The sequence below is a fragment of the Cibotium barometz genome, chromosome 51 (assembly GCF_041138505.1).
Source record: "Cibotium barometz isolate CiBa-2024 chromosome 51, ASM4113850v1, whole genome shotgun sequence".
Lineage (NCBI taxonomy): Eukaryota > Viridiplantae > Streptophyta > Polypodiopsida > Cyatheales > Cibotiaceae > Cibotium > Cibotium barometz.
The window spans coordinates 24402353-24424781 of NC_141096.1; the positions used below are offsets into that span (position 1 = coordinate 24402353).

At 41.3% G+C, this 22429-nt stretch overlaps 1 protein-coding gene across 2 annotated transcripts in view; it reads left to right on the forward strand.

The window, feature by feature from the left end:
• Positions 1–15534, forward strand: part of LOC147609453 (putative serine/threonine-protein kinase SIS8) — a 114985-nt gene extending 99451 nt beyond the window's left edge. Inside the window, exons 7-13 of one of the 2 annotated variants that reach the window (XR_015264222.1) lie at positions 12843–12943; positions 13094–13172; positions 13277–13375; positions 13494–13582; positions 13847–13896; positions 13998–14174; positions 14359–15534. Coding sequence is in view for 1 of the 2 variants with exons in the window: in XM_086787461.1 (XP_086643587.1) it covers positions 12843–12943; positions 13094–13172; positions 13277–13375; positions 13494–13562; positions 13847–13896; positions 13998–14174; positions 14359–14452 (669 nt within the window). In the remaining variant the exon portion in view is untranslated. The remainder of the gene's footprint in view (positions 1–12842; positions 12944–13093; positions 13173–13276; positions 13376–13493; positions 13583–13846; positions 13897–13997; positions 14175–14358) is intronic. The other variant, XM_086787461.1, reaches the window with a different exon arrangement.
• The last annotated feature ends 6895 nt before the right edge of the window (positions 15535–22429 follow it).

Here is a 22429-nt window from a genome sequence, read left to right on the forward strand (position 1 = left end):
GTGTGTTCACACATCATTAATGACGACTGGACATATTATTATTTTGGGCATGAATAGGTGGACAGAAGGAGGCGCCTAGAGCAAACTTGGGCTACAAGTTGAGAAAAGCATAAAAGTTGATATTTTTGACCAACCTAGCTACTTTTGGCAAAAAGGAAAAGCACAAGTCAAAAAGGGTAGCTGGTCGACTTTATAAAAACAAAGGAGAGGCTTCTCTTTTGGATCATCAGACGTTTGTTGGTTGTCTACAGCTACTCCCTATCTCCTCTCAGTGCTGGCTGTATATTTGAATAATATTTATTGTATAAAGTGAAAAAGATAAAAGCAAAGTAAGAGCGGAGGGCAAAGCAGAAGCATGACTCTTTATGCAAAAAGTAGGACCTCTTTCGGGTATAAAATAAGGGTGAACCTCTCTAGAGCATCATAAACAAGACTGGGGGAGAGTGAAGATCGTCATTATCATCAACACAACCGTACTATTGGAAAGTGCCGCCATCATCTGCTGAGCGCGACCACCCATCAAAACTTATATCGTTTAGTATCAATCTGACATGAAGTTCTGTGAAGCTCCTTGATCAAAAAGAATGAGAGAATCCTTATCTTGACTTTGCCCCAAGCTAGGCACAGCTTTGAAGCATCATCTTTGGTCCACCCACAACCTCTAGAATGACTACTGGAGAAGTATATGTCTTAGTCTCTTTGCTAGGACAATTCTTAGCTATATGATCTTGACTTCCACATTGAAAGCATTTGTTCTCTTTCTTGTACCGCTCTAGTTCCTCTGCGGACAAGGAAATCTTCCCTTTGTAGTTATGTGAAAGCTTTGCAACTCCCTTAGGTTGAAATTTCCCTTTTGACTTGAAGTTGCTCTTATCTGGAATTGCTGGTTTCTGGTTGACTTCCCCAGTCTTCTTTAGGCCTGCCTGATGGCCCAAAAAGTCTATGTCCCATCATAGCACGATGAATCATCCGAGATATGGTGTTTGGTTTCTGTGAAGCAACATAATCTCGTATATCAGTAGATAGTCCAGCTGAAAACTGTTGCAGTTGCTCATCAGACTGAATTGTCTATGTATTGTTGCATGGTTTCTCCTTTTTCTCTTTTCAAACTCCGCCACGTGGTCAGCACATCAGCCTCCACACTGTCAGGAAGGAACTGGCTCAAGATCTCTTTTTGACATTCCTTCCAAGTCTTGGGTAACTGTCTGCATATCCGAAGGGCTGCCCACCATGACTTCCCTGATTTCTGAAGATGCATGCCAACGTATGGAGCGTTCAGAGAAACGCTTCCCTGCAAAGGCAGCATCAAACTGCTGCACAAATCCAAGGACTTTGTCGGTGTCCCCATAAGCCCCATCCTAAGTTTGAAACTTTATACTCTTGCCTCATTGGTTAAACTTCTCTTCAGATCTCTCTCGCCTTCGACGATGGTTTCTATGTCTTGATCATCCCAAAGAAGAACTCGAGTAAGAAGGGCTGGGAGAAGATCTCCCTCTCCTTTTGAAATCACTGGAGTCTCATCTAGACTTTCTTCCTCTATGGTCCCGTGACCTGCTTCAGCTTTGGCGATGTCATTGGTCAGGGCTTCGACTTTTGCTCTTATTTCTTGAAGCCTTTCCTCTATCTAGAGGGGTTCTGCTTCGTTTTCATGGAGTTCTACTCCTTGGAGTTTTACTCCGTCTCTTGTGAAGTTTTAGTCTTCCTCTATGGAGTTCTACTCCGACCTCTTGGAGTTCTGCTTCTGTCTCTAGAGCTGCTGTCCCGACTCCTTTTCCGAGTAGATTTGTGCTTGCGGGAATCATGTTTGTAGGAACTTTCTCTAGACTCTTCCCTTTGACTAGATCCTCTATGTTTAGAAGGTTCTCTTTCCGGGCTTTTTGATTTAGCTTTAGACGAAGAGCTTTTGTTGGATCTCCAATCTTGTGTACCAACGCCTGGACCTCCTTCCTCAAATTGGGGTTTTCATTGGGCTTCATGCAGTCTTTGTGTTAAGAAAGGACAAGCGGGATGTTTTTCTCTGTCACAGCTTCATTACGGAGGTCTCGTTCGATGTTGAACTCCATGTCCTCCATTAGTAGCTCCATCATGATGAAGGTTTCTTTGCTCGGATTGGGATTCCTCGTAGAAGAAGATTCCAAGCTATGCTCTGATACCAATGAAACTCGCCTTCACTTTATGAAAAATAGCTTAACCTCCAAATACAAAACGAGAAAAGAATAAAAGCTCGACATCCGAGACGCGCTGAGGCTTGGGATAGCCACGGCCGGTCCCTCCCGAAGGAATATGTATTACGCTTGCTTCAAGTGAAGCACTCGTACACTTCTCTAAAAAAAAGAGACTCAGATATCACGATCTCCTATTATGGCTTACAATGCTAGGGAGGAGTTCCTTTTATAGAACCACCCTCTATTGCTTTTTAAGTTCTTCTTTTTGTTTTAGTGACAAAAATAAAAGCCTCTTGCTTTTAACTCTCTCTCTCTAAAGTTTTGCTCCCATTTAAAAAAAAAACGCAAAGAGTTTTCTGGAGGAAACGTTGGCACGATCCACTACTCAACGCCCCTTGCATCCTCTGTTGTCCTCGCTGTCTCTGTTGCTTGACTCTGCTGGCCTTGTGCGTCACAGCCGGCCTCAACCCATGCCTGATGCCGCTCTGTCGCATAGAACAACTGTTTGTACTTGCTGCTGCATAGAACAGTGCTGATGACAGCTCCTATCCCTGCAAATCATGATGGACTCAGGAAAACCTTCAACAATAGTGAAAGTGTCTTGCCTTCAATCAGGAATGGGTGCATAGTGTCTGAACCATCAGATCCCAAGGATCATGTCTCACCCTAAAAGAGTAAGACAATGAAATCCCTCTAGAATGTTGTCTTGTGAACCTAGAACTCAAAAGTGTAGAGCTTTTGGAGAGACGTGTACGTAGACCAGGTGTAAACCCATCCATATTTAAATGATAAGGAACCAAGGTACAACTCATTTTATTTCCCAACTACGGAGAGATGGCATCCTCCGAGCTGCCCATGTCAAAGAGGACATGGAATTGATGTCCCTTCGTAGTGCCATAGGCATAGATGAGAGCCTTCTTCTTTCCCTCAGCCTCACTCTCTTGCTTATCATCAAATACAATTGGTGGCTCGGGATTCAAAGCTGGCAAGAGCTGAATGACATTAGAAGTTGATGGTGGAGGTGTGGATGTGGATGCTACGGTTGCTATTGTGGAAGTGGGTGTCTTGGTAGACTTTTCGCCTTGCCACTTAGTACAATCCTTATTCCCGTGTCCTAAACAACAGTTCTTTGCCATGTACCATGTATGTTCTTCAGGTTGGAGGTAAGTTCCAGTGATGCCCTCCTTAGATTTTTCCTTAGGTGTTTTCCTGGGTGTGGAATCTTTCGTATTGCTCGATTGATCTTGAAAATTTTTCTTTTGGTCCTTTTGGTCTTTGTTGTTTTGAGTCCCCTTACCGTGTTTGGATGATTGCTATTGGGGCTTAGGACTAGATGGTACCAGCTTGGGCTTACCTCTGTCAGCATCAGTTTCTGATTCTGAGAGGGTCAGTGGCCGTGCATAAGTCTGAGGCTCAATGTTTCGGACTGGGTACCTAATGATTGTATCGAAACCTCTGATGAATTGTTCCAACTTGTCTTCTTCCGATATACCCAACTGATGGGCCATGGTAATGACCTTGTTGATGGGGGGGGGGGGGGATTGTGAGATGTCCTTAACACAAAAATGTTTTGCTGAAGGGGAGAAGGGCTGCTATAAGTCTCCACACAGGGGGGGGGGAAGAAGAGTTAAGGACAGTGCCTCCTAGCGAGAGGGGAATAGAGGAAAATTGCCTTATCTGAAAAGTGGCAAATGAGGGGGTGTGGAGAGGGGTGGTTGTAAGGGGCGGCTGTACTACAGCAAGTACATTGCACAGGGATAGACGACGGTACGGACGGCGGCACAGCAGAGCATAAGCTACGCAGAAATGCCTGTTGCCCATGGAGCACCTCGGGGGTTTATATAACTGTGGGGTATGGGTATGGGTGCTGCGCAAAGCAAGGACGAAAGAACGGTGTACCAGCAAAGGCTGTAGATTAGTGGCTTGCATGGCTCAGGGGGGAAGGTACGGTGTCGGTTAACAGGGAAAGGAGTGGTACGCATGTACCTTATCAGGGGCAGCATGGGTGTCCACGTAGCGGTACGTGTGGATCACACAGTGGGCCGCCGTCCTTTGGTTCTTGTGCGACCATCGTACGGGCACCCTGGTAAGTGTGTACGGTCTAAATTTTGGGACGGGATCTCTAAATTTATTTGCATGTCGGACCTCCCCCAAGGGGCGATTATTATTATTATTTTATTTGGGATGTTCTCCTGGTCGTTGGAATGCAGACCGTTCGTCAATCGGACGCTCGGTCGTGCATTTTTTAAGGTTTAAAGGTCGTCGCTTTTTAACTAAAAATGATTGAAATTTGCATATAAGCTTGATCCGGTGTCCGTTTTGGATGCCCTAAAATCCTATATTAGGGTGAAATCGCACGCAGATTTCAAATTTGGGCTTAGAATTTGAAGATTCTAAGTAGAAATGACTCATTTAATAAAATCATTGATTTGTATACCATAAAAACTCATAAACTTATCTATTACATGGACATTTCTTTATTAGTGAAGATGGGTATGTTACATCCTTCCCCCCTTAAAGAAATTGAGATGTCCTCATCTCGTCATGAATTGGGGATAATCCTTTAAGAGTGTAGCTTCATCTTTGCATCTTCTTCACAGGGTAATCTTTCCATTGTACTAGATGTTCTACAAGAGTTCTATTTCGGAGTTGGCTTGCCCTAGAATCTATGATGCTACTGGGTTGTAATTCAAGGACTCCTTGAGTAGGAATTACAACTTGTTTATCATCAAGAATATGATCGAGACTGGGTACATAAGGTTTTAACAAACTTACATGAAATACATTGTGGACTTTGATATGGATTGGGAGTTGGAGTTTATAGGCACTTTTACCTAGACACTTGATAACTGTATAGGGACCACAATACCTAGGACTGAGCTTCCTATATTTCCCAAGTGATAGAGAACTTCGTTTGGGTCGCACTCGTAGAAGAACTTTGTCTCCTTCCTTGAAGATCCTTTCAGACCTCTTGGTGTCAGCATAATGCTTTTATCGATCTTGGGCAGCTTTAATATTCTTTTGGATTGCCTTGGTTTGTTCCTCCAACTCTTCGAGCATTTTCTTGGATGCCTCAACTCGTATGGTCGGATCAGAGAAATTTAGAGGAGACAAGCATTCTTGCCCATAGAGTGCTTTGAATGGTTACATTCTTATGCTCTGATGATAAGATGCATTGTAGGCAAATTCTACCAGAGGAAGGTATTGAATCCACCTTCTTGGTTCCCGTCCACAAGATGCTTTGAGAATGTCTTCAATTACTTAATTGACTCTCTCAGTCTGGCCATTGGTCTCTGGATGCTAAGCTATGCTAAAGCAAAGTTGAGTTCCCAGGGCTTGAAATAAGGACTGCCAGAACTTTGAAGTGAAGTCAGAATCCCAGTCACTTACTATCCTTTTTGGGAGTTCATGAAGTTTGGGACTTCCTTGATGAATATTCGAGCAACATCACAAGCTTTGAAGGTCTTCTTTGCTGGTATAAGGTGAGCTACTTTGGTAAGTAAGTCCACTACTACCAGAATGGAGTCATATCCTCCTTGAACAGTGGGGAGACTTGTGACAAAATCCATACTAATGTACTCCCACTTCATTTGGGGAATATCCAAGGGTTGAAGTTTTCCAGGCATCTTGATCCTTTTAGCTTTGATCCTTTAGCACGAGAGACATTGCTTCAAGTACCGAAGGACATCATTTTTCAAGCCTGCCCAATGAAAGCTCCTTCTTATGGCATTTAATGTTTTTGCATAGCCTGGGTGTCCTGCAGCAGCAGCAGGACTATCATGAGCTTCATAGAGGATTAGTTTCTTTAAAGCAGGATCCTTAGGGATACATAGCCTGTGATTGAAGTAGAGGCTTCCTTCATGAGTGGAGTATCCCTTGATTAGATTCTTCTCTTTCTCTGAATTTTTCCCTTCTTCTACTAACTTGATCATCCTCTGATAATCTGGATCATGAAATGAGACTTCTTCCACCTTGACCAGTATGGGATTATTTGGCATTGAAATTGCACTTAAGAAAGATTTGCGGCTAAGTGTATCTGCTACCACATTATCTTTCCCAGGGCGGAATTTGATTTCGAAGTCATATTCTTGTAGAATTTCAATCCATCTTCTTTGCCGCATTTGAGGTTAGGCTGGGTGAAGATCCACTTCAGACTTTTGTGGTCAGTTTTACAAGCTGGAATTTACCCCCCCAAGAGATAATGTCTCCATAATTTGAGGCAATGAACAACTGCTAAGAGCTCCAAATCATGGGTGGCATAATTTGCTTCATATTGCTTCAGCTTCAGCTTGCGGGAAGTATAAGCGACTGGTCTTCCTTCTTGGCCTAAGACACTACCAAGTGCTAGACTACTGGCATCAGTAACCACTTCAAATTACTTGGTGAAATCAGGAAGTTTCAGGACTGGGACAAAAGTAATAATGACCTTGAGCTGATCAAAACTGTTTTGATGGATTGGCAGCCACACTATTTTGCAATCCTTCTTAAGAAGATCTGTCAAAGGTGCAGCTACCAAGGCATAATCTTTGATAAAAATCCTATACCATCCCGTGATTCCCAAAAACCCACGAACTTCACGAACTGATTTAGGGGGTGGCCACTCCAGAATATCTTTTACCTTGGTGGCGGGGTCTACTGAAATGCCGTCTTTGGAGACAATGAATCCAAGATACTCAATTTGATAAGTAAAGAAGGTACATTTGGTCTTCTTGGCATAGAGTTTGTGTCTGCGTAACAATTGCAGAACTCTACGCACATGCTCCTCATGCTCTTCCATTGATTTGGAGTAGATTAAGATGTCATTAAAAAAAATAAGCACAAATTCATCCAAGTAAGGACGGAATATATCTTGCATTAGGCGGTTGAAGGTTGCAGGAGCATTGGTTAACCCGAATGACATTACAGTAAACTCATAGTGGCCATAACGGGTATTGAAGGCTGTCTTGGGTATATCTGCTTCCTTGACTTTGATCTGATAGAAACCAAACCTCAGATCTATTTTTGAGAAGACTTTGGTCCCATGAAGCCTGTCAAGAAGTTCGTTGATGCGAGGGATAGGATACTTATTCTTGACAGTGACTTGATTTAGTCCTCGATACTCTATGCAGAGGCGGAGAGTTCCGTCCTCCTTTTTTTGGAAAAGAACAGGTGCCCCCCAAGGAGAGCTACTGGGGCATAGGAATCCTTGCTCAATGAGTTGGGAAAGTTGCTCTTTAAGTTCAATGGCTTCAGGAAGGGACATTTTATAGGGTGATTTTGAGACGGGTTGAGCTCCAGGGATCACCTCGATTTCATGATCGACTTTTTGAGGAGGTGGTAGTCCTGTAAGCTCGTCAGGGAAGATGCCAGAGAATTCTTGGAGCCAAGAGGGTTTTGTCTCCTTACTAGGTTCAATGGCTTTGTTGAGCTTGACTAAGAAAACTTGCTGACCCTTACGTGTTCCCTTGAGAAGATGTTTTGTCTTGACTACCCTAGATTTAGGTTTTCCTGTTATCCCCTGAACGGATATTACTTGGCCATGCTCATTTTCAAAAGTGATACTCCCCTGGTTACAATGAATGCTAGTTTTGTTTGCAATTAACCAATCCATGCCAAGGATTCCATCATAAATTCCTAAGTGGCCATGAGTTCGCTCATTACTCAGCTCAAAATCAAGGTTTCCTATAGAGTGGCGAGATACTTCTTCTTTCCCATTGGCTAACTCTACAGTCATTCTTCTAGCTGTTTTTTGACCCAAGTTTAATTTTTGCAAACACCTAGGAGAAAGAAATGAATGGGTACTGCCACAATCAATCAAAAGCTGGAATGGCTTACCGTGATGAGTGGCTGGGGTTTGGATTACACCAAATTGTTTATTCGGACCTTGGTGTTCTACTGCCGCATGGACGGTGGCACGCTCTTCTTCAGCCATTTCCAAGGTCGGTTCTTCACTTATAATACAAGCGGTCCTAGTAACTGCTCCTCCACGGTCTTTGCTACGCCCACCGCCTCTTGCACCTTGGTGGATAGGGGTTCCACGGCCTTGATTTTCTCTGCCACCTTGGGGAAATGATGTTGCCATCTTGGGACAGTTGGCCCTAAAGTGTCCCGGGTCATTGCACTCAAAACACAGAGGCCTTCTTTGGAAGAAGCAGCATACGAGCGGGGGACAAAAGAGTTGCTTTGTCGCCCTCTGTTGTAGTAGGGGAAATTCTGTTGGGGTTTTTTGTAGGGTTGATCTTTAGGATTTGTCTCAGGGTAAGATCTCTTTTGAGGCTTAGGTTTGTCAGTCCTCATTTCTTTCACAAGGGGCTTTGCTCGTATGAGAGCATCCTGTAATGTGCTTGGCCTCATTGCTTCAAGGCGGGAATCTAAGGGTTCATTTAACCCTTGACAGAAACGAGCCACTTGCTGGGAAGTAGTCATAGCTGGGGCATACTTCCGAAGAGTGATAAATTTGGAATAGTAGTCCTCAAGAGTTAAGCTGCACTGCCTAAGACTAAAAAACTCATTCATCTTTATGGATTCATGAGATGGGGGAAGATATTCCTTCACGGCCTACTTGGTGTCTTCCCACGTTTGAGAATGCTCGGTGACTCTCTTGTCACGGCACCACTGTTTCCTCTAGAGTTTAGCATCTCCGATGAGGTGAAACCGTGCAAGCATACACTGATTTGCTACTCCAGTCTCGGCGGCAGAGAAATAATCGTCCATCGCTTCAATCCAGACTTTAGCATCCTTCTTAATCTTTGAACCTTCTCCTTTAAAGAAGGGAGGTTGCATTTGCTTGAGCAGGAGCTTCTTCTCCTGGATATCAGCGTAAAGCGCATTGGGAAGTGGAGGGTGATCGTCTTGGCCATCATTGTAAAAACAATTTTAAGATTACAAGATTCATACTTGCACAACGCTTATTTATGAGAGTAAAACATTGAAATCATTTTATTTCCATATATTTACAAGGACGAGTTTTATTACAAAGATCTGAGACTAATATAATTAGTCTTATTTGCCATCAAGGGAAATTCCTAAGCTTGACTATGACATAAGGGTAGAGCGGTCCACATAGGTGAAATATGTGGGTTCCGCTGTAGCTTCCAAGACTCTAAAAACTGATGGTAAGGGTGGTAGACTCTGGATTGGGGTAGGTCCCAACACAGCTACTTTGTCAGCAGGTAAGACTTGCATCACTTGGTCATACACCCAGCGATCTTGAGGTATGCGAATCCCATCTATAGTCACAGAGGTGTCGGCCCTGGGGGTACCGACGAACCAAAATAAATGGATCATCTTCAACTTTTCAATCCAACGAATCCGCTTTAGGTCGGTGGTAAGGTTCCCAATTCGATATGCTCGGATGAAGAAATATCTCGGCCCACGACTCCAAAAATCTCTACCCCATCCTCTTTCAATACGAGAGAAATGAGGGAGGGACATCTTCTCTAGTATCTGCACCATGGTGTCACGGAACTCAAAATTTGAGGAGTGACTAGGAGTCTCGAAGATGCATTGGAAAACTAGAAACTTCGAGTCCTCTTCCTACAATCATTCAAACATCAATTCAACTTGTTTTTTTAGTAGGATGTTTTTATTAATTAGCATTATGTTAGATAAAACATTCATTGCAAAACAGTCCTTAAATGGCAAATCCTAGGAGCTAAGATCGGCTCTGATACCAATTGTAAGGTTCCCCTCCTTCTAAAATAGGGAAAACACTTAAGATAGTCCACTAAGTCTTAACTTGGAGAAAATTTCGTATTCATCGACACCTTGACCATGTAGAGATTCAAGGATACGATTCATAGGTAAGACCTAGTCCTATCCTGCAGGGGGAGGGCGATCTTCTAAAAATCAAATCACCCATGGGGTAATTGATCATAAATTGGACAACCACTAGACTTGATTTCTAGAGGCAACGCTTTTTTCCTCATCCATGCAAGGCACAGCCGCTGGCCTAGTCTTCTAGAATAGAGTTGCCCAAGAACCTATTTATCTAGCGTAGGGCTTTCACTTAATCTGTTGGAAAGCTACTCGACCAATCGGGTCCACCCGTCCGTAGGATGGTGTCGTCGGGGCATTCCATTCTCCCACTTTCCACCCTACTCATGCGTCAATTTGTTTTCTAATTAATCCTACCACATTGTTTGACATAAATAAACATGTTCCTTAATTAAGATCCTTTTCACAAGGTTTGTTAAAACAATCTTTTTCCACAATACAATAATGCCAAAGACAAGATTTATAAAAAAAGTTTATACATGAATCAATTCCATACAAGCCAAACTGGCTCTCTTATTCTCTTCCTTTATATTGCGGATGATCTAGAATTCGGCCTTCCAGTCTCTACATGCTGGGAAAAACCCTATGGGACCATACACCTCATCGTCGGCTGCTGGCGAGGACTCAAGCCGGCCTGTCGCTCTCTCAGGCTCCATCGCTCGATCCTCTCGCCCCTCAGAGGGATGTCTGCACACTAGGGTGGGCTTATTCACCGCACTAGCCTGGGCCCTCAGAACAAGACAGCATCATAATTTCTCACCTCAATTGACGAACCTTACTCTCCCAATGGTATGAGAGATACCTTGGGCCATTCCCGGGCTTTGCTAACGACGACGCCCGGCTACACAAGCACGGAACGGAGTTAGCGTCGAAGTTAGAAAAAACTTGCACTCTTTAAAGATAACAATTTCAATGCAATTCATTGAATATAGCATCACTCAATTCGTAACTTCATAGAATTTTATGTCATTATTTTAAAAGGAAAAGATACACATTTATTAACACTAATATTTTTAAAAAACTCTTCTTTAAAAGATAAGCAAGCTAACCTAGCCACCATTTCCTTGAGGAGCTTGTAAAGGGAGGGTTGCGGGAGCATCTTCTCTGATCTCGTTGTTGCGCACTCCTCCCGAGGCAATATTCTGACGTTTCCGGAAAGGGGCAATCTTGGACGTCGTCTTGTAGGGCTCGCTGTCGCGGTCGAAACGCTCCAGTCAGATCTCAATTCTGAGATCGTTTGCTCACCGTATGAGCAAAAGACCACAGCGCATGAACCCTCTCTAAAACTAAAACCTCTTCCTAAAGTCCACGCAAATGGTGGTGGTGGTGGTGTGGGAGGGGGGGGGGAGGAGAGGGGGAGAAGAGTTAAGGACACTGCCTCCTAGCGAGAGGGGGATAGAGGAAAATTGCCTTATCTGAATAGTGGCAAATGAGGGGTGGTAAAAGGCGGCTGTACTACAGCAAGTACAGCATAGCGACAGACGGCAGCACAGCAGAGCATAAGCCACGCAGAAATGCCTGCTACCCATGGAGCACCCTGAGGGTTTATATAACTGTGGGGTACGGGTATGGGCACTGCGCAAAGCAAGGACGAAAGGACGGTGTAGCAGCAAAGGCTGTAGATCAGTGGCCTTCATGGCTCATGGAAAAAGGTACAGTGTCGGTTAACAGGGAAAGGAGTGGTACGCATGTACCTTATCTGGTCAGGGACAGCATGGTTGTCTACGTAGCGGTACGTGTGGACCACACAGTGGGCGGCCGTTTTTTGGTTCTTGTGCGACCATCGTACGGGCATCTTGGTAAGTGTGTACGGTGCAAATTTTGGGACAGGGTTCCCAAATTTGGAGCGCCGATCTCGATTTGCGTGTTGGATTTTCCTGGGAGGCGATTTTTTTTTTCCCTTTTTTTTTTTGTCCGGGATGTTCTCCTGGTCGTTGGGGTGCAAACCGTTTGTCAATTGGATGCCCGGTCGTGCATTTATTAAGGTTTAAAGGTCGTCGCTTTTTAACTAAAAATGACTGAAATTTGCGTATAAGCTTGATCCAGTGTCTGTTTTGGATGCTTTAAAATCCTATATCAGGGTAAAATCGCGCGCAGATTCCAAATTTGGGCTCAGAATTTGAAGATTCTAAGTAAAAATGACTCATTTAATAAAATCATTGATTTTTATACCATAAAAACTCATAAATTTATCTATTACATGGACATTTCTTTATGAGTGAAGATGGGTATGTTACATCTTCCATCTACACATTATGTACCTAGCAATTTTTGTTCAAACTTACTAAAAGTAGCAATATACTTGAGTGTGCTTGGTTATCTTCCATCTACACATTATGTACCTAGCAATTTTTGTTCAACACTACTAAAAGTAGCCTAGAAATGTTGTACTAGCGTACTAGCCTTGCTTTTGAGGAGAAGGATTACAAAAAATTATGTCTTTAGTTGATGGAAGGTACATGCCAATTGTTTATATATGTGTAGAAGAATTTTTGTGCTTGGTGGCATGCCTAAAAAAATTATGTAAGACGTTTTTAAAGAAGTAAAAAATTTTAACCTTCTTGCAACAAAAAGTGCACAAAAGATGACCACTTTCAAACTTTTTTGATACTCCTTTAAAAAAAAAACTAGCTTGTGTCTTGAAACTTTGTGAAAGAGAAATCAAGTTTCTAAAGTCTCTGGAAGCCACATAAATGTTTTTTTTTTAATGGGTAATTTTAAGATCTCAATTAGATATATTTTAAGAGGAGTTAGCTATGATAACCTGAGCTCGTTAAACTCCATACTAGTTTTGGATAAGTCTGACAAAATCAATACAAAGAAAAATGGTGAATAGGTTGAAGCTAGGTTCTTCATGGTGCTAGTTGTTTTTTCATCTTTGGGTCAACCCTTTCCTTTATAAGTTGTCATTGTGATTTCCAGGTCCGGTTGATGAAACGGATGCGCCATCCTAATGTAGTTCTTTTCATGGGAGCTGTCATGCGTGCCCCAAATCTGTCCATAGTAACAGAGTTTCTTCCCAGGTGAGAGCTCTATGAATGTTTGTGATTGGGGACTGGATGGAACTTTTGTAAATAACTGAATACGATTTCTTTCTAGTGCCCACTTGATAAGATTTAATCACAAAATGGCTTTAGTTCTCAAACTTCATCATAAGACAGTTATTTTTGCAGGGGAAGTCTGTATCGATTGATTCATCGTTCTAATAGTCAACTAGATGAAAGGAGACGGATGCGCATGGCGCTGGATGTAGTGAGTGTTTTCGTGCGTGTGCATGCTTTCAGTATGATATGCTTTGCAATTGATCAGCATTTCTATTCCAATTTAAGGATCCCTTTTGCATGTGACCTCTGCAGGCAAGAGGTATGAATTATCTTCACAACAGCACGCCAGTTATTGTGCATCGGGATCTTAAGTCACCGAATCTCCTTGTAGATAAGAACTGGGTGGTCAAGGTATAATGCCTCTATGTTCCGTGGATTCTGTACTCTATACCAGATGCTTGATTCTCATAGTACTGGAAAAGGCTTTTATTTGGGTTTTTGCTCAAGCTGTAAGTGGACTTGTCTGCAGGTTTGTGACTTCGGTCTCTCGCGTATAAAGCACACCACGTTCTTATCTTCGAAGTCCACAGCCGGAACGGTACGGATTTGTAACCCCAGGTTGTTTCTCACATGGCTTGGTATTATTGAGATTTTTTTGTCTTTGATGTTCTTCACAATGCAGTATTCATGTTTTTGTGTCTATTTTGCCTCATTTTTATGCGAACTTTTTCTAATCCTAAACATTTCAGCCCAAGTGCAGCAATTAATATTTTTTAAAGAAAAATCTGGTATATCAGTTGCTGATTTGTTGTCAAGGTGCATGACAAAATGCCATGAGATTGTGATTTTTTTATTTTTTTTATTTTTTGGGGCCTGATGCAGCCTGAATGGATGGCACCTGAGGTTCTTCGAAATGAGCCATCCAATGAAAAGTAAGGCTTGAGAGAATGTGTATGTATGCTGGGCTATTTCATATCGAAAAGTGTGGTATAGAAAAAGATACAAAATTCGACCTTTTTTGGGTGCTCTACAGGTCAGACGTGTATAGCTTCGGTGTCATTTTGTGGGAGCTGGCTACCTTGCAGCAGCCATGGGCTGGTATGAATCCGATGCAGGTTGTTGGAGCAGTTGGGTTCCAGTACAGAATCTTGGATATTCCTGAAGATTTGGATCCAGTCGTCATAAAAATTATACGACAATGCTGGCAAAGGTAACATATTCTTGCTTTTTAAAGTTTCTTACTGCAGAGGCATCTTTAAAGCAAGCCCTTTTACCAAGCCATCACACTGATGCCTTACTCATCAGTCTTGTTTAATGTTTTGTCATGGTACTCAATCTTCAAATCATCTAGTATAGGAGGCTTCTAACCAGGTCTCCTTGCATTGTTCTTGCAGTGATCCCGCAGCACGCCCCTCTTTTGCAGAGATAATGGCTGCTTTAAAACCATTACAAAAACCTATCACGCCCTTGCAGATTCCAAAAGCATAAAAACTTAAGATCAAGAAATCAGAAGTGCTGATTTGGTATCCCCCTTTCTTTATGATGTGGCTGTGTTTTAAGGAGCTGCCCGCTTGAATACCCTCCCTCTCAGGGGGGCTCACATCTGTTGCAGGGATTTCCCACTACTCTGGAGTCATGGGAAGTTTGAAGCATCCCTGGTCATATTCCTGGACAGGAGTTTCATTGGTCTGTGGGATTGTGTAAGAAGGAAAGACGAGTATCTCAAGTAATTGGGGACTTGATATTTGTTTGACAATGCAGTGATCCCTTCCACTGGGTGTGTAATGGTGTCATGATCTCCAGGTTTTTGGCAAGAAGAAATCGGGTTCTGGTTGTTTTAGGGTTTCTTGTCAGTTGTATAGTAAAAAATGTTTTGTGATGAACATTTGGGTACTCTCACCAGAGTGGCAACCAGAGCAAGCAAGCTCAGAAAATCCTTGTGCATAAGGGCTTTTTTCCATTAAGAGACTTCTTGCTCGGGAAATTATTTTCGTTACTTCCCCCTCTTGCAATGGAGTGAAAAACATGGGGCAGAATTGGGGCTTGGGTCTTGAAATTAGAGCAGTTGGTGGTTGCATTGCAGGACATTATGTATGCATTTGACGCAGTCAAAAAGATTATTTCTTGTCAGCGGCCTATAGCCCGAGTGGTGTAGCCCGGGCCTTTCTACCCTACCCAAATGAATGGACCCGAGTTCAAACTCTGACATCTGTGGTGTGTGTGAGTGGTGCAATGCGTGCATTGCATCTCCCGAAAGGGGCTTCCAAAAAAAAGAAGAAGATAATTTCTTGTTGAGAAGGCAATTAATAGCTTCTTTTGTCCAGATTTTTCAGAAGGAAAAGCTAAGGTATTGGTCTGTAAAAAGAATTGAGTGAACTTTTTCTCTATGATTTCAATAGCTTTGTAGAGAAAAATGGTTAAGGTACAATTGTTCACCAGGCAGTCTTTCTCATGCAATTGGGGCCTATTTGTGATTATTACAAAAAGCAATATTTTGTATTTTTGTTAGTAGGATGGTCAAGTCTTGCAATGAAGATGTACAGTGGAAAGGAATTGCAATTTTTGAGAGCAGGAAGTTTTGATTTACACTAATTTTTTTATTGCTGGAGAGTGGTTTTAATTGATGTTATTGATTGTACTTTGAACAAGAGCATGATGATTTTGGTGTACATTGTTGTTGATGATTGCAAATCTGATAGATGTGGCGGATTTTGTTGATGATTGTTAAAAACGAGACGGTGAGCACAATGCACATGCCTGTGGAGTACTATGATCCATCTAGGTTACTTTTTTAGGACAGTGGGTCATGCACATGCATTTTAATGTTCTTGTTGGACTCGACGCCTTTGTTTTTTGTTAGCGTCATTGTGTGATTTGTGGATGTGAATGAAAGTAAAGTTGTCTTGAGAGATGGGGGTGCGAGGCACATCATGGACTTTGATCATGATACCCTCTTATGGCTTTTCGTTATTGTTGCTACTATGATCTCACTTGGTTACTTTTAGAAGACTCTTGGTTATGCTAACATGACGTCCTTGCATCTGTATCTGTGTCAGTCAGGCTTCTTGTTTTTCAATCCATGTGCAGTGTAATTTTGAATATTGATGTATTGCACTTCAGTTCAGTTTATACACATTGTAAGGGTTGTCAGGAGTATTTGTTGCTTATATAGATCATATGACTTGTGTTCATGCCTTGATATTCGTTTCTGTACTAGGCAAAAAGCGATATGAGCAATTTAAACTGAATTCCGGATGCGAAGCACCAGCCCTACATGGGGATAGATCAAGAGGATTAGCTCTTTGGTTTGTTTCTTGGGTGTGTTTTTGGATTAACTTGAGGTAACTTAGTATAGGAATTTAGATCTACACTGCAAGATTAGAGCCCACAGAATGTGGTCCAATGATGTGCATAAGAGCTTTTACACAAGCTTATGAGAAATCTCTTGCATGTGCAGGTGTGTACTTGGTATTACTTAGTTTTTTTTTTGCCTAAGCTCTACATAAGCTCTACATGCATATATTTGAACTCGATGAATGATAAAACCATGGGTTAGTAAATCTCTTTAATCTACAGTGTGTATACTGTATATACCAAAGTAGGGTGTCTTGTGTCATGGATCATGGTTTCAGGATACTAATGTGTGTCACATTGCTTCTAGGATGTTAATGATGTGTTCCTTTTACTGCCCACCAAATATATTTGCTTTCAGAATTTCCAATTTTCTACATCAAATAAGAGTATACTTGAGCTATCACTCTACATTATTATTCATTCTAAGGGTTTTGCCTTTCACTTGGTGAATTTATTAAAATATTTTATTGATCATTAATTAATGCCTACATACCTATATTGTAATAATTGAGGACACTTGTCCACCCATTAATCACATTATTGTATTTGTTAAGGCCAAGTTGTGCCAAGTCTTTTTTTTGATGAGACAAAGTAATGTTCTGTTTCTTTATTAGAAGTACTTGTTTTTGTTTTATTGTTTTTTTATACTTTTTTAAATGTGAACCATTTAGCCATCTCATTTCTATGCAAGCTATGTTTTTAGCAACAGGGTTTTGCTAATAATTTTTGTTTAAACATTCAAATTAAGAGGTGGTATGTTTCTATTGTGAGAATCTGAATGACATGTTAATAGACTAGATGGTGATAATTTGAGTTAATATAGCATGGTGAAAACAACTTTGCTTTGGGGAGAATTTCGTCCCTTTTTGTTAATAAGGGCTTGTGCATCCAATTTAGTTTGGCAACACTGCAATGAACTCTACAAAAGTAGCTTGAGATGTAGATGGCACATTAGATGTCATTTCTACAAACGTACTTTTTTTTAAAAGCACCTTTTCGAGGGGATGTAGCCGAGCAAGAAGCTTCACTACTCACACACAACCCTACAGTGTCGGGGCTCGAACCTAGGACCTCTACAAAAGTAGCATGAGATGTAGATGGCACATTAGATGCCACTGCAGCACACATACTTTGCCTTGGCTATGTTGTTGGTTGTTCTCCTGCTGTAGTCTCTTGCATTTTACCTTTGCCTTTTATCTTGTTGCCCACCCGAGACGACGAAGCTAACGACAAGCGCGTTTCTCTGCTCGAGTCTCAGAGACGAGCATGCTCGTCTCTGACCTTGGCTCGAAAAAAAAAAAAACTTGTTGCCCACGTGGAGATTCCTTTAGTTGTGAGGTTTGCTCTTTGGATGTCCCTAAAGCTCCACCCTTTTTGTTGGGGCTAGCATCTTTCTCTTCACAATAAAATGGTTGCCTCTATACTCTTTGCCCTTGTCGTTGGCACTATCGGCTTTGTCTTCCTTGGGCATTAAGTTCTTGAAGAGATAAAAGGCATCTCTCACTAAAATATGTTACATGATGCTTATCGTCAAACTTCAATTTCTACAGGGCAGCATTGTGTGTGCTAACCCCTAGCCCTTATCCTCAAACTTCAATTTTGAGGGCAGCACTGTGTGTGCTAACCCCTAGTCCTTCTCCTCCATCCATGATGTCCTTTGGATACATAATCTTTTAAGTCTCTCGGCTTCTAAGGAGGATGAACTCCTTGTTAGGGTTGTGCTTTTGTGGAATGTAGAGTAGCCTTACCCATTCTTGAAAGTTATGTACTATAGGGTGCAAAGGCATCGTACGGTGTAGATGACATTTGATGGATCTTCTAGGTGAGCATCTCATGAAAGTACATATAGATTGTGGGGTAAGAATATATGATCTTCTTTAGTAATGTATAAAATTGATATGCATTCATTGGCTTATCAAGCATTGCATTCAACATCTTGACATGCATCATTGATGTATCATGTGGCCCTCTGAAGCGGCATCTCTACCAAGTTTGGTGCGGATTGCATGTGCACATCTAGCTTTCTTTGTACATCCTTGTGTGAGGAGAAGGTGCAGTTGGGCCTTTGGCAACTAGCTTGGTAGGAGGATGAAAACTACATGTTGCTCGGCCTCTTCTCGAGCCTCGTGTAGCTTTGCATTGAACTCATGTGCAACTCGGGTGGCCACCACCAAGAGGTAGCTCTCTAGTCTTTCTTTCTGCACGCTTTTGCCTTAGATCCTACATCCCACCCTCAAAAAACCCTTTAAATGAAACTTTTGCTTTGAAAGCAACTCTACTCTTTCTTGCTCTTGCTCTACATGCTTTTGTTGCATCAACAATTGATGCCTCATATCTTACATGGCATCCTCTAAATTAGACTTTTGTTTTGAAAGAAATACACACTTCTAAGCCTTTAAGTCTAGCTTCAAAACTAGAGATACATTCAACATCATTAAGGTTATTGTTATTAAGCTAATTTTCCTTCACTATATCTATAGTTTGCTTCTTGACATCATTAAGATTATTGCTAGCAAGACTCCTTGTCATAGGTAGAACTAGTTATTTATTTTAGCCATCAAGCAATCTAAGGTATTTCACACCATGCTAGTCAGGTCATAAACAGATCACAAGCATGCAACTTGATGTTCTCTCCTATGATACCAAGTGTTGGAAAATTTAGTAAGTCTCCATTTTGAGAGAGCAACCATGCCAAGTGTGTTTTCTCATGAGCACACAATTGGGAGGTTTCACAACTAGGGTCATCTAACCATTGAGACCTTAAAACTTCAACATTGTGTTTCTCCTCTAAATTAGCCACTTTAGCCAATCTTTTAGTAAGAACTAACACATTTAAAATAGTATAAAATTTCATGTACACATCAAATATTCAATATACATATCTCTCTCTAGTAGGCTAATTATAGAATCATTCTTCCTCTGTTTTATTCTAAGACATCCTATTGGTTGTACCATACTTTTGCTAGCAAATGAGCTTGTATAATTGAAGATTTTTGGTCTAGAATTGGTGTGCAAGCTGTGTTGGTATTCCCTTGAGAGAACCATACTTAATTTTGGATATCCTCAAGAAGACAAAATTCCCTTCTTTGAATTTCAATGGTCTTGAGTCTGCATTTTTATAAATAATTCATTTTCTCTTGATATTCTCTTTGTATGTTTGCAAGAGAGCTTGCATCCTTTCCACTTCATCCTTTGCATGGGGATTCACATCATCATGCTTAAATGCTACAATTGGCACATGCACCTTTTAGCCATACATAGTCTCAAAAGGCGACGATCCAATGCTCACATGATATGTATTATTTTAGGTAAATTCTTCCAAACGCAACCATTCATCCCATTTATGTTGCATCTCATAGCAATAATGCCTTAAGTAAGCATCAAGCCACCTATTCACCCTCTCTATTTGACCGTCGGTTTTCGAGTGATAGGCCATGCTTGGAATCAATTTAGTGCAATAATGTATGCTAAAATGTGTCCATGACCTTCACATCTCGATCACTCACTATTTGTTGTGGCATGCTATGCACATTTTGAACACATATTCCATGAATTGATGTGCAACCATGGATGCTAACTATTTCACTTTTGTTGACATAAAATGGGTAGCTTTTATCAAATGGTCAACCACAACATGATTTTATTCCACCCTCTCTTGGTAGAAGGCAAACCAGTAATGAAATCCATTGTAATGTGTGTCCACTTACCATCTAGGATAGATAAGGGCTTAAGCAAACCACTCGGCTTTTGTGTAGAATTCTTGTTGAGCTGACATGGCACACATTTGGAGACCATCTCTCCATTGGCCATTCCAATAAAAGTTCTTCCTTATGGCATCATAAGTTTTGAACAAATCCAAATGTCCCACCATCCATGGAAGAAGAATGCATCTCATCCATAACCTTTTGCTTGAAGGTCGAATGAGGCAAAGATACACCCTCTCCTTATGGTATAAAAGACCATTATGCAAAAGAAAATGAGGTAAATCATCACAAGTAACGTATTATAATTTTTGTACCATTTGTGATGCCTCTTCATACTCCTCTTGGATGTCATCAATCCAATCCTTGTACACTTCTATGAATGGTCGATAATGAGCAATTGAGTGATATTGGTGAGAGAAGGCTAATCCCTTACACATTTCACGTTCTTGGGATCCACCCTTACGCCATCTTTGTGCACAATGTGACAAAGGTACTTCACTTCACGTTCCATGAATATACACTTGCTCTCTTTGACATACAAATGGTTTCCTCTCAATGCATCCACCAAGAATTTATGCACATGAACCAATTGATTCTCTTCACTCTTGCGCTATACACCAATATGTCATCAAAGAAGACCAATACAAACTTAAAGAGGAGTGGCTGAAGCACTTTATTCATCAAGGTTTAAAAAGTGGCGGGTGCGTTACATAATCCAAACGGCATCATAAAGTGATAGAGATACCTCTCGATTCTCAATTCCATTTTATATTCATCACCACGCTTTATCCTAATTTGGTTGGTGAAGAATTTGGCCCCTTCCAACTCATCCAAAAAGATTATCTATCCTTGGGATTGGATACCTATTCTTGATAGTGATCTTGTTTACGTCATGATAGTTCATGCACATGCGAAAGATACCCTCCTTCTTTACTAGAAGCACGGGTGATGCAAACAGTGATTGCCCCCACCCAATCCATTTCCATCAATTCTTTGACTTGCTTTGTCACCTGATCTTCCTCAACTTTTGACAATCTATATGGAGGCGTGTTAACGAGCCTAGCATTAGGCTCAAGCTCTATTTCATGATCCACATCACACTCGAGTGGCAAGCACTTAGGTATTTGAAAAACATCTTCCGAGTCCTTTATTAGCTTTGGCATTCCCTTATCTGTATTCTTGCTCTCCTCCACATGGTCTTTATCTTTGCAAAGCTATAGTACATACATTTGTCCCATTTTTTGAGCTCTCTCTTGAGGTGAGTGCCATTAATCAAAGTCAACTTTGAGCTGCAAAATCCAAGAAAAGTGAGTCATTTCTCCATGCATAAAGCTCATGAAGGCTTCCTACAAATTCATGAGAAGGTCCCAAGAGTGGATAGCCAATTGTAACCTAAAACCATGTCAATTGGTCCTATGTCCAATACTAGTAAATTTGCTTAAATTGCGAATGTAATCTTTTGAGAGAAATACATCCACATCTTTACAAAGCATTGTACAATCCATAGCATCCCCATTTGTCACTTGAACTTTACGTTTTATTGCCAAGGCATTTGGGTACAATTTAAGATTACACAATGATTGTCGATTCACAAAACTATGTACTACCACTATCCACTAAAAAGAATGCCTCTCTTTCATTGACCATAGCCTTAAGCCTCAAAAGTATTTGCACCCTTGCAACCAGCATAGGCTTCATAGGTAATTGAGCATAGAGTAGCATTATATGCACATGCATCCGTAGTACACAAAGTAGTGGGTAAACCATCATCTTCACCACAAAGTTTCCATAGAGTAACATTGGGGTCAAATAGAAACTCACCATCCGGCTCTATGTCATTGTCGGCATCCACATATTAAAAGAAATCATCAAATGATTCCACATCCTTGTCATTTTCCTCATCCATCACTACCAAGAATACCATGTTGATAGTGACATTACGTGCCTTGCATGAGTTGACATGGTCCTTGTGCCACTTCCTACCACATTTATAACATAGACCTTTGTTCCTTAATTCATTGTGTGGTCCTCCTTCAAAAATTTTCTCTTGTTAGTCCCATTGTTGTAAGACTTTCCATGTGAAGGCTTATGAGAAGTGTTGTCAAACCTGAAATTTTATTTGCTACCATTACCATACATAGGCAAAAACTCTTGTGAATGAAGATGACTCCACCAAACATGAGCATACCCTTCCAAGTGCAAGGTAGCATAATAGATATTGGCCCTTTCACTTTGAGGATTCATCTTAAAGTAGAGGTCCATCTTGTTGATCCAGTCTTTTAAATCTTCATTAGAGGTAGCTTTTGCATTGAACTTGGTAAGTACGATTTTGTCTTTCACTCCTCTAAACTCTTCTCGATTCATGTATTGATCCCTATGAGCATGAACATTGTCATAATGATCTTCA